At 42.4% G+C, this 12,128-nt stretch overlaps 1 protein-coding gene across 1 annotated transcript; it reads left to right on the top strand.

The window, feature by feature from the left end:
• The first annotated feature begins 1,300 nt into the window (after nt 1-1,300).
• Nucleotides 1,301-5,712, top strand: LOC104408777 (ovalbumin-related protein Y-like). The gene is made up of 7 exons (XM_010018491.1): nt 1,301-1,468; nt 1,845-1,895; nt 2,616-2,744; nt 3,532-3,649; nt 3,882-4,024; nt 4,364-4,519; nt 5,314-5,712. The coding sequence occupies exons 1-7, from the start codon at nt 1,301-1,303 to the stop codon at nt 5,710-5,712; spliced, it is 1,164 nt and encodes a 387-aa protein (XP_010016793.1).
• Nucleotides 5,713-12,128: the final 6,416 nt, after the last annotated feature.

Genomic DNA, 12,128 nt, shown 5'->3' with positions numbered 1-12,128 from the left:
TCTTTAATATTTCACTTAGCATTAAAAGACAAAATTGAATTTGCTTAAATTCCAGAGGATGCAACTAAAGCTCACTTGCAGGTTTTGTGAAAGATATTCTCTGAATGAAATTAAGGAATGCAGCATGCTCAGGTGACCCCAGTATACTGCATCTCTGTGTTACCTTTAAGTCACATTTTCTAAGATGAAAAAACCCCACAACCCTAGCAAGGTTCTCTCTGTTTGTGTCAACAGGTGGGAAATTATAAGTGGTATAAAAGTTATACTGTTGCACTAGATTTCACAAACCGTATTTTCTCTTCTGTGTTGTCTCCTTTATTAAAAAATATTTTCCTCCAGTGTTATACGAAATGCTAGGTGCTGCAACTACAGGGAAAACTTTACAAACATGTCAGAAAAAGGGCAGAAAAATATTTAAATACAGGAGATGTGAAGATCTCTGCAAATTAAACAAAAGGCTAAAAAACCACTGTTTTATTGAAGGGTGTATTTTATGGAAAAAGTGATAAAAAGAAAAAGAACACTTTTAAAACAGTCAGATGTAAATGATATGCCTTTATAATCCTGTTTAAAATAATAAAAGTAATGTTGCTAACTTTTGGGGCCTCTGATAAAGTAGATGGTGTAAAATCCAGCTTCTGTTTACACTAGGCTGAAATTAGAGTAAATCTAGAAAAACTTACGCTGTTGCTTCACACATGTACATTGTATACTGGAATTAACAGCAGTTTGAATCATAGAGGGCTGATCTGTTCATCTCTTTACTGATCTTAAAAGTGATGTTAATAATGATAATGAAGAGCCTGGTTTGGAGTCTCAAAAAAAAAATCTATGTTTTTTGGGGTTCTTTTCGTAAGAGATAAGAAAAGACTGTTAGTATGCTTCTATCAAGATAACTAATATTCTTTGCAACATTTTCAACAATATGGTGTATATATACAGGGAAGGAGAAATCAAGGTTCAAAGAAGAGAGTCACCAACCTATGCATGACTGGTACCTACCCAGCATTTTCATTGCTCATGAATCTAAAAGCATGCCTGCCTTTTAAATCCATGCCACTGGATTCTGTCTGTTGGAAAAAAAACTTGTGCACCAAGTTCAGGGGTTCAAGTGTACCTCTGAACACCTGAACCCCTGAATTAATTCAAGGGGCTTTGAATTAATGTATTTCATTATTAATTGAATTAACAATTAACTGAATTAATTATTGAATTAACGTATTAACTCAATACATTAATGTACTAATTATTTCAACATAATAAGTCAGATTCTTTCTGTTTGCTTTAGACAAATTTAACAATGGGCTCCATCAGTGAAGCAAATGCAGAATTTGCTTTTGATGTATTCAAAGAGCTGAAAGTCCACCATGCCAACGACAACATCTTCTACTCCCCCCTGAGCATCATTTCAGCCCTGGCCATGGTCTATCTGGGAGCAAGAGGTAACACCCAATCTCAGATGGAGAAGGTAAGTTACTTAACATGGGTGTAAAGTGACCTCTGCTTGTGCTTGTTGTTCCTTCTAAGTAATATCACTGAAATATATTAACCACTGATGAGCTTCTCACCTATTTTAATATACAAGAGTAAGCCATAGTCACAAAATAGAGAACTGGATTGAGAGTTATTTAGAGAAAATACTAAGGAAAGTTGCATATTGTCACTATAAGGGGCAGTTAGTTTCGACACAGGAAAAGAAATCTCAAGAACAGTAACAAAATGGATTAGCAGTCAGCAAATATTACTATATGACTTTTTTCTAAATTCTAACATCTTCCAGATAATGTGATCACATAATTCTTGGTCATGCTTGTTATTTCTACCACTGTCATTTTCTCTTGCAGGTTCTTCACTTTGATAACATTACAGGAGTTGGAGATGCTATTGACTCTGAGGTAGAGAAATAACCTGATATCCCTTTCTGTCTTATTTTCTCCACAGAACAAAACTAGAACTGTTCTGTCTTTCCTTCTGGCAGTTTCAGACCCTGTCAAAAACTATGGTAATACTCTCAAACCAAGGAGAGCTGTGGAGGGAGGGAGCAAAGAAAGGTGTAACTCACCTATTTGTCAAAAAACAGGGAAGAAGCCAAGTTGCACATCTTGCACCAGAACAAGTGACAGTGTAGGGCAGGATACTTTGGGCACCAGGGTGCCTTCCTGGGCAAATGTTGCTGAGGGACAGCATTTGAAAGGGACTCAGTACCTGGAGCCAGCATAGGGAAGTCAGACTTGCAGCTGAAAGACTCCAAAGCAGGGCAGGAAGATGCAGGACAGAGAAAAGCCCATAAGAGTCAGTGACAGGAACACAATTGCAGTCTTATAAAATGCACATTTCAGGGGACTTATCTTGAGGAGGATGAACTTGTCAGTTCAATACACCAGCACAGCACCTGCTGTCCCAAAGGTGACAGCCCTATGTCTGTGGGGGAGGACTCCACTGCAGCATGACTTTTAACTGATAGGGACAAGCCTTTAGGGTCTTATTTCATAGCAGGGAACATTGAAACTAGATGATCTTAAGGTCTTTTCCAACCCTAACAAGTCTATGATTCTATGATACTATAAGAAGAAGCTAATGCAATATATCTTCTTATTTTCATGTCATCACCTCAGTGTGGCACTTCTGAATACATCCACAGTGCATTCAAGGATCGCCTCTCAGACATCACCATGCCAAATGCTACATACTCACTGAAGATGGCTGACAAGCTCTATATTGAAAAAACATACCCCATCCTTCCGGTGAGTTGTACTGGGACCTGATTTCCACAGGATTTCCCATAAAGGCCCTGTGACTCCACCCTGCAGAAGCACCACTGACAACAACCCTGACAACAATCAACTGTCTGTTGATGAGGAAGTGGTTGTGAGCCATGAGGGGAACTTGCTCAGAATGAGTTTGAACCTTCCTGTGCCTGTTAGATGGAGGCCAGGAAAAAGTATAATAGCATAAAATATGCCCATATTGCAACAGTCACAGGGAGTAATCAAGATTGCTGTTTGTTTCCTAGAAAATGGCTTTTAATGAAAAATGTAACTTTAAAGGGAAATGAAAAATATTTTATGACTTGAAGGCATGAAGACTAAAATTGTCACATTTGCTTTTTTTTTTTCTTCCCCAAAGCCAAATATCAAAACTTCCCAGTGAAAGGAAGCTTTGGTTTTGAAATCTAAGAATGTAAGAAGACAGCATTCAAAATAAAAAGCAGGCACAAAGAGAAGGAAACATACATTGTTTGTCTTAAAAATGTTTGTTAAACTGAACATGTTATAGTTCTTGAAAATATTTCAAACTTTTAACTTAAAATCCTATCTGAAAAAGGAAAGTGCTAGATCTAAGTATTTGAAGTCGTCTTTCTTACCTAGCCTTAAGATTCAGTTACAGGAAGACAGCTGTGACTGACATGTTCAAACACAGGGGTGTAGGTCCACTGTTTTAACCATTCTGCTTCATTTCACAGTCTTGTATTTCACATTCATACATTTTCAAGTCCTCATCTGTCTGACAACTGAATCCTTCTGCTTACAGGAATACTTAAACTGTGCAAAAAAATTCTATGAAGCAGGGCTGGAAGAAGTTGACTTCAAAACAGCTGCAGAGGAAGCAAGACAGCTCATTAATTCCTGGGTGGAGAAAGAGACAAATGGTAAGAACTGAAATATGGGTAGCAGATATTTCCCCCCACCTACCGTAGTCTATACCCTTGTCTTCCTCTCCTCATAATGTCTAGGAAAAAAAGTTCAAGCAAAAGCAGGTTGTTTATTGCTATGAAAATAAAGCTCCACAAAGTGTCACCCTCCATCCCCATGCCCTTCATTGCAGGCATTTGTGCACACCAGGTGTAACTTACCACTCTCTGCCCTGACTCTTTCTTAAAGGACAGATCCAAGATTTTCTTGTGGCAGGCTCCGTTGATCCAGATACTGCACTGGTCCTTGTGAATGCCATTTACTTCAAAGGGATATGGAAGACAGCATTTAAAGAAGAACACACTCGGGAAGTGCCCTTCAATGTGACAGAGGTAGGAGGGCATGGACACATATTCTGGCCAGGACAGCTATTGGCTTGCACAGCCAACCTGCTACACATATAACCTGTTGCTGTCACAGGTTGGGTGATTTAGCTAGGTCCCTCACTACCGGGGCCTGGGCCTAAGGCCATGAAGTATTTGCATGAGCTATCTATGACCAGGCTTCCAGGGCACACCAGCAAGTAAGAGAGGAAAAAGGAGACACAACTCTTTTCCAAAGGCAGCATGCTTCAAAAGCGAGTCCTGTCCCTTTCAAAGGGCTTGTACATGTACCTACTTAAAGAAAAAATCACTCCGCAGTCGCATTATCTCATGTTTCTGTTTCTGCAGCAAGAAAGCAGACCTGTGCAAATGATGTGTCAGAACAGTACCTTCAAAGTGGGAGCGGTGCCTTCAGAGAAAATTAAGATCCTGGAGCTGCCCTATGCCAGCGGAACGCTGAGCATGTGGGTGCTGTTGCCTGATGAAGTCTCTGGTCTGGAGCAGGTATGGCCTTGACAGGGGAAGCAGAAGAGGTACCAGTTCAGTGGGACCTGGTTGTCACCAGACCTTCTGCTGTCCATTTACATCCCAGCTGCCCACCTCATGGCTGTGCTGGGCAGGTGTGGGAGCACAAAAGCCCCCCAAGTGCTACCAAGTGCTCAGGCAGATACTGGGCTCTTAGGAGAGCACTGGACTCAGCCTAATAAAACAGAAGTAAAGGAGAGTAGTGCTATTGTAGCCCTGAATTAGTTGTTATATGCACTGATCTCCCTCAGGTACCAGAAACAGACCTGATAGCAAGATTTTTTTAAATCTTGAGTGATTTCAATCTTCCAGGAAAGCACTCAAGGGTTTGCTAAGCAAAAAAGGGGAACTAAAAAATGGAAGTGATGAGGAAAACAGTCCAGGAGCTGACTAAAAGGAATGTGGGAAAAGCAGTACTAGAAAGGAACTAAGATGAGGGAAGTGATCAATAAAATATGTTCCAGGAGGAGCAGTAGTGGAACCAATTTGACTTGAAGTTTTGAAGAACTGTATTTTCACAACCAAAACCCACAAAACCCCCTTGATCTGATAAAGAAATTTTCAGATGACAGTGTTTCGGAGAACTTTAATAAGACAGACGATATATAGGCCATAGTCAGGAGTAAGCATACAAGATAACCAAATACATTTAAGACAAGCATCAGTTCTATTGTGTATATAAAATAAATTAAAACCGTAGCAGCAAGTGGTATAAACACAGCTGTTAAGGTGCACTTTTATCTCAGGCATTTTATTCCTGCCTCTCTTTGCAGCTTGAGAAAAAAATCAACTTTGATAAATTTACTGAGTGGACCAGCCCCAGCGTGATGGAAAAGAAGAGGGTGAAAGTGTACCTCCCGCGCATGAAGATGGAGGAAAAATACAACCTCACAGCTGTCTTAAAGGCCTTGGGTATGACCGACCTGTTCAGCTCTTCAGCCGACCTGTCTGGCATCTCTTCGGCAGAGAGCCTGAAGATATCTGAGGCCATCCATAAGGCATTCATGGAAGTCAATGAAGAGGGCACTGAGATGGCTGGCTCAGCAGATGCGTTGGGAGACATCAAACAATCTGAGTTTGAAGAGTTTAGGGCTGACCACCCTTTCCTTTTCTTCATCAAACACAATCCAACCAACATTATCCTCTTTTTTGGTAAATATTGTTCTCCCTAAGAAGAAAAAGAGCTGGAAATAAAGCTTGCCTTCCCCTCAGAAACAGATCCCCTTTACTGTAGTATTGTAGTATAATCTCATCTCTTCAAAATTTTCTCCAAGTGGAAAGCTTTCAATATCCAGTGAGATATCCTTGAAGAAGTGTATGACTTTTCAGATGTTTAGGTGCAGGTATTTCTGCTCACACCACTTGTATTCAGGACTTACATCTAAGATTGAATGAGAATTTCAGGAGGTAGCTTAGGAATATCTCCCATTATCACTGAGTAACTTGAGGGACAGGCTAGTGTTTTGATTTTTTGCAAGAAATCCTACCACTGCTATTGACAGTCTGGTTTCTCTATTGGAGAGGTTAGCGAATGAAATACAGCTTTCAGAATAATCCAATTCCTTTCTGGACAGCCACCATTGTGTTGTTGCCTGGACAACTTGCAGGCAAAATTCTATACTTTAGCAACGCATTCTTCTTCCAGGAATCATATGCATTTGGGCTTCTTTGTGCTGCATGTTAATATAAGGCTGTGTCTCTCTGTGTTTCTTGTTCTGAGGGAGCATCTAGAAATTTCACCACTTCTTCATAAATTATCATTTCCAAATACAACAACTTCCTGACTGATGTAATTTCCCATCTTCATTGCAGTGACATGCCATTGATTTTGTGAATGTTAGTTGGTGGTCCTTCTATTTATTCTAATAAAAGCATTGCAAAATAAACTTGTCATTGTCATTACCTATTCTGTGTTACTGCACCACACAACCTGAAACGTATGATATAGTGGGTAGTGATTATTGACAGAAGGGGGTTACAATAGGATTCAGATCCTATTTTCAAAACCAGAATGTACCCATATAGCCACTAAAGAGCTTAAGATTTTTATTTATTTTTTTAATTTTGAGCTTAAGCAAGGTAAACCCTATAGCTCCTATTCTTACCTTGAGCTTATGTCCATATGACACATCAATAACTAAATTTTTTGGATTTGCTATTGTATTCCTACAAAGTTTTAAAAGATTTCCTCAGTAAATATATCGAGGTGATGCCTAAGAGATATAACTTCAAAAACATGAGAAGAGTGTCTTAAAAGGTAGACTGCTTAATCTCTCTATTACCCACAAGAATCATAGGAGGAAATATTTCTTATTGCTTCTTGATGTAATAATCCTCTAGGACATGTTATTTCCTATGCCACAGTTCTTTAGGTTACAGTTTATCCAACTGAAAAGATTATTAATGTTAATTGCTGAGTTAAGCAAACTTCCTTTTGCTGGGATACACATGCAGAACTGCAATTTACAGTATCAATACTTAACAAGTGCTTAAAAAAGGAGACACATACAAGGCAGATTTTGGAGCTGCCTCAACCATTTGCAAAGTCATCATTAAATATAACTTGAAATGATGATGATGGCAGCAGGGAAACACATTTTCATAGCTCATATGAAGTCTATGGGAGAACTGCAAATACTGGTCTTCCCAAGACAGTCCTAAAGGAGTAGCTACAGTTAACACAAGTATTGAAGCAAGAAAGGTTTTCAAGAGATATGTCATTTCAAGGTTTACTCTGTACATCATGTTCTGCTTCCCTTGTAGCCAAAAAACAGCCAACAGAATTTTGCAGCAACTAAAAAAAAAATATTGTAGCTGACTGTGTAAGGTTATTAAACAGTTTTAAAACTGTTCTTAAACTGAAATCAGCATATCTGTAACTCTGCACTTCCTAAGTACAACGACAATAAAACTATCAATGTTTATTATGGAAGTATTTATTACATAACATGAAAAAAACCCCACCCCAGCTATTCTATTGTTTAAACATTCTTTGGCTTGATGATTATTTTATAGCAAAGAAATGGAGAAAATCAAGGCTGAAATGGTGACTTCCTGAAACTATTCCTAAGAGTTTTTCAAGGCACAGTGTCCACCTAATGTCCTCTACTGTGCTACAGAACTATTTGACTCGTTTTAATTTGGGCCATTAGGTGTCACTATGGATACAAAGTGGTGTCTATCTGTCTTACGGAAGACAGACATCTGTTGAAAACTAGGTTTGGGATCTTAAAGTTGGTTCTAATTCTGTTCTTATTTTATTTTTCTGCAAGCAGATGATTCTGGTTGCTATACTGCAAATGTAAAGCAATGGCATTGTGCTTGGAGCCCAGTAATTTTTAAAGAAAAAGGCAAAAATGTTATTTGGTGAAAGTCCAGAGGCATTTTAAGGTGTTTGTGTCCTGAATGAAAAAATAGTATCACAGCCAAATACTGTAGAAGGGATAGAGTTATTTGGTTTATGAAAGAGAAAACTTCCTCCTTAGAGGCTAAAATGAGAGGTAGAAGGACAGATTCAGCAAAGTTGAATAAAATCTATACCCCTGCATCAATGGCTGGGCCCAGAACTGTGCCTGTGTATTGCTGGTCTGGGTCAGCAGGACTTGCTGTAAAGGCACTGGCATGGTGAATGTGGCTGCTGCAGCCCTCATGGGGAGCAATTCTGAAAAAGGCAGGATGGAGGGTGTCACACGGGATGAGGGAAGAGCAGCCATGAGGGGAAACACTGCCTGCTGCTTCTGAGCCCTGAAGTCCACCAAGAATTTAAAAACATGAATCCCAGTTCCCATGAAGTCTAGGTATTGTCCAATAGTCCTTTTTGCTTCCTGGCAGCATGACTGGAGTTGTTATGTCAATAAATTGCCATCTGTCTCTCCACTACACTCCAATTCCACTGTGTGCTGTGTTATTTTGCATACACAGCACTGCTAGGGGTCTGTGTTAAAAAAAAACCCCAGTCACAAAGCAATCACTTTCCTTTTAATGCTGCATATGACAGCACTAGAAATGCTTTGTGGTCAAGGTGTGCTTGTGCTTATCATGTCATTTGGGGGAGGCTCAGAGCTGACATATCTTCTCTGTCCTTTGAGGAATACAATTGCCTGAGACCACTCCATGCTTCTCTGCATATTTGACTTGCACAAAAGGCCTAATTTCTAAGCAAACCAAAGCCATGGCTGAAGGCACAAGAGTTTGTAGGCAGTGTGCTCAGATCATAGGCACCAGAGGAAGAGCACTCAGAGAATGTCCTGGGCTCCGGAGGGAAAGCTGTCTGGGACTCCCAAATTATAATCAGGAAAGCATAGTTATACACCCAGCCCAACCTCCTGCATTTCCTGCTGCTTCTCACCAAGGGGACTGGGAAGCACTGAGTGTAACAAGAAAGCTGAAAACTATGAAGCAGAGAAGAGAGGTTTTGGACTGCAGCTGAGTGTGGGGAAGTGGGATGAAAGGTCTGTTTCATAGTTTGTTACATTGTTTTTTTCAATACCTGAATCAACAACAGAAGTTTAATGTTATCAGCAAGAAATTATGTGAAACTCCCCAAGTCAAGATTGTTGCCCACAACAGAAGCCCATTTCAGCCAAGCCTTGGCACTTCAAGTCTCTGCCTGAAGTATGTGGTAGGTGCCTGTCTCCAGGCTTGCTTTCTGATGGACCTCAGACCAAAGCCTTGTAGCCTTGTCTCCAGGTCCCTCTCTTTTCCCCATAAGTGGGTACATGGCTCTGAGTGCACTCATAAGCCTTTAATGGTCCTGACCAGCCACACCTGGAGCCTCTACCCACACCTATGGATGCAGGAACTCTAAGCTATGACATGGACGTTCAGTCCCTCTCTGTGCTACATCAGAGGTGTTTCAGTCTCCAGCTCAAACACAGCTGTGCCCATGCCTAGCCAAGGACTTCTAGTGTGACCTTGGCCCTGCCTTGTGATCACTGGACCTGAGCCTAGCTCTGACATATGAATTGACTTTGTGTTTTGTCTTCGGACTTGCCTCATAGCCATGACATTGCCTTATGATCTGGGCTCTTCGTTAGAGTTGTGTGCGATCTCTGGGTCTGCTCTGCCAGGTCTTGTGGGACTGAGCCCTGGCTGGTGAGACTTCTGCCCTGCTGGTGGTGGTATCCCCCTTGCCTCCTGGTTTGTCTTTCTTTAGGGAAGCAGCCAGCCCTTGCTTCTCCCTGGCAGCAAGCTCAGGCCTCCTTGAGCCCTCTGCTGAGCACCATGGAACCTGGTCTCAGGCCACACAGGGCCTTGTCCTTACAAAGCCTCTTGATCTCCCCACAGCACTCACCCATTACTCAGACCCAGGCTCATAAGTGAACCCCCTTCCACCCAGTCAGGTCCTGTTCTTCCCTGGCTTGTGCCCCTTGGGGTGGCCTGACCCCCTCATTCAGCCTCCAAGCTATTATGCCATGTCCGTTTCCAGTCCACAGTCCCTGTTCTGGCTTTATGTCCTCTGGAACAGCCCACTGACACCCCACAGCCACTGAGTGACTCTGGAGCACGTCCCTCCTGCGCCCAGGTCTCTAAAGAGAGAGGACACACTTTCCTCAGAGGGGAGGCTGCTGTGTCTGAGCCCTGAGGGTGCTAAACAGCCCTTGTTGGCTCTGACCTCCCATGGGGCCTCCCTCACCTACTCACAGCCCAGACCCCCATGTTCCCCCCTGGGCCACCAGCCGCTGCCCCAGCAACACTGAATCAGGGCCAATGTCTACCTCCCCACAGACCCACTCTGCCCAGGCATCGGCCCCCTTGATCCCACTGATCACAGAATCTTGCGGGCTGATTTTCTGGCTTGATCTTGGCCCTGCTCTGCCACTGTGGACCTATCTGATGGTCACTGGGCTTCATCCCAACCCTCCCTCGCTTGTGGATTGACTTCCCAGCTTGATTTTGGACCTGCCCTGTTGCTATATTGCCTTACAATCTGAAGACTTGGTTGGACCTGCCACCATTTCAGAGTCTGTCTTTCTCCTCTTGCCATGGGGCTGGGACCTGGACAATGAATATCCCATGCCACAGGGAGCAGCCAGCTCTCACCGTTCCCTGAACCTGGGCTCTGTAGGTGGACCCTGGCCCTGGTTCTTCTCTTGCCACGTCCCCATGGAAATTGTGAATACTCCAACCCTGGCAGTGTTCAAGGCCAGGTTGGACAGAGCCTTGAGGAACATGGTCTAGTGTGAGGTGTCCCTGCCCATGGCAGGGGGGTTGGAACTAGATGATCTTAAGGTCCTTTCCAACCCGAACTTTTCTGTGGTTCTGTGATTCTATGGCTGTTGATGGACCCTGTTACTGGCATTCTGGTCTGCCTCCCTATGGTCAGATCTTGTGGTGAGGCTGGTGAGGGCACTGCCGACACTGGGGGTGACCCTTGGCCTGGCTCACTGTCCTCATGGAGCAGCCCTGCTACTGTTGCTCGTGGCAGTCCAGCTAATTTTCCACAGTATTGTCTGTTTACTCAGTCTATAACTCTCCAAACTGACTGCAAGGGTATTCTGGGAGATCATTCTGAAGACTTTACTAAAGTCAGGGTGTGCAATGTCCTCTGCTCTTCCCTTGCTTATAGAACAAGCCATCCCGTCCTACAAGACAATGCAGTTGGTCAGGAGATATTTGCCCTTGGTACATCTGTGCTGGCTTTTCACACAATGTACCACTCTTTCATGTGTCTTGAAATGCTCCCAGGAGGATTTGTTTTGGAGCCTTCTGTAGTGATTCAAACTTGAATACAATTGTACATCAAGGAGTTAGTGATCCACATAACAGTTGACACAAGAAGGCACAGGCGTGGGCTGTACCGAGTGTATAGGCTGGCTTCCCATCCTGTGCTGTGCTGCACATACCCCTGGGCTATAGGGTAAACTTTGTGTGCCAGAAGAAAGGACCCTGTAGGTAGTTCCTGCTTGGTATGTGCGATTGCACCACCTGTGTGCTCATATTTACCATAAAGTGAAGCAGCACGTTTTCATGTGAATATCCTTTTGTTTCACATAGAAATTAATTCAATTATTTTCTTCTTTAGAAAATCCTGCAAGAGCTCTGAAGACCAAAATGTCAGTCAACATCTATCTCCATGAATGGGACCTGCACTTTGACTGGTGCTCTGTCCAACGCTGCACAACTTGAGGTTCCCCGCATATGAGGGACTGTAAGATTATCTATACTACCTTCTTTTTAACTTTTAACATTAGCTGCGATAAATGGTATTTTAAGCATTTAAGCACTGTGTCACAGTGCCTTTCTTAATGTAGATGGTAATGCCTTGCAGCAGTGCACTACATCTTTTCAGTGATTGCAGAGCTCTGTAGTCTCCCGAGTTCTCCTCCTTTCCATTTCTGAAAGTTAGTTACTTTTCCAAATCATCAGGAACCTTCTCCAATCATCCTGACATTTTCTTCGTCTTCATTTTGATGTTCTACCTAAAGAAGCTTTTCTTACTGCTCTTTGCATCCCTTGTCAGTTTTCACTCCAGCAGAAATTTTGCTTTTCAAATTCCATCCCTGCATGCATAGGGAAAGTTCCTATACTCCTGCCTGGTAGATTCTTCTTGCTTCTAACTCTTGTACACTTTCTTTTGCATTTGAAC

The sequence above is a fragment of the Nestor notabilis genome, unplaced genomic scaffold (genome assembly GCF_000696875.1).
Source record: "Nestor notabilis isolate BGI_N333 unplaced genomic scaffold, ASM69687v1 scaffold2117, whole genome shotgun sequence".
In the NCBI taxonomy this organism is placed as follows: Eukaryota; Metazoa; Chordata; class Aves; order Psittaciformes; family Psittacidae; genus Nestor; species Nestor notabilis.
The sequence above is the reverse complement of the archived record's forward strand: the minus strand, read 5'-3'. Positions and strand labels throughout refer to the sequence as shown.

Bases quoted from the DNA above. Each gene is read 5' to 3' on its own strand.
- LOC104408777 (XM_010018491.1), top strand. From the start codon at position 1,301: ATGGGCTCCATCAGTGAAGCAAATGCAGAATTTGCTTTTGATGTATTC. The intron at 3,650-3,881 runs GTAAGAACTGAA...TCTTTCTTAAAG, and splicing joins GGTGGAGAAAGAGACAAATG to GACAGATCCAAGATTTTCTT. The intron at 4,520-5,313 runs GTATGGCCTTGA...CTCTCTTTGCAG, and splicing joins AAGTCTCTGGTCTGGAGCAG to CTTGAGAAAAAAATCAACTT.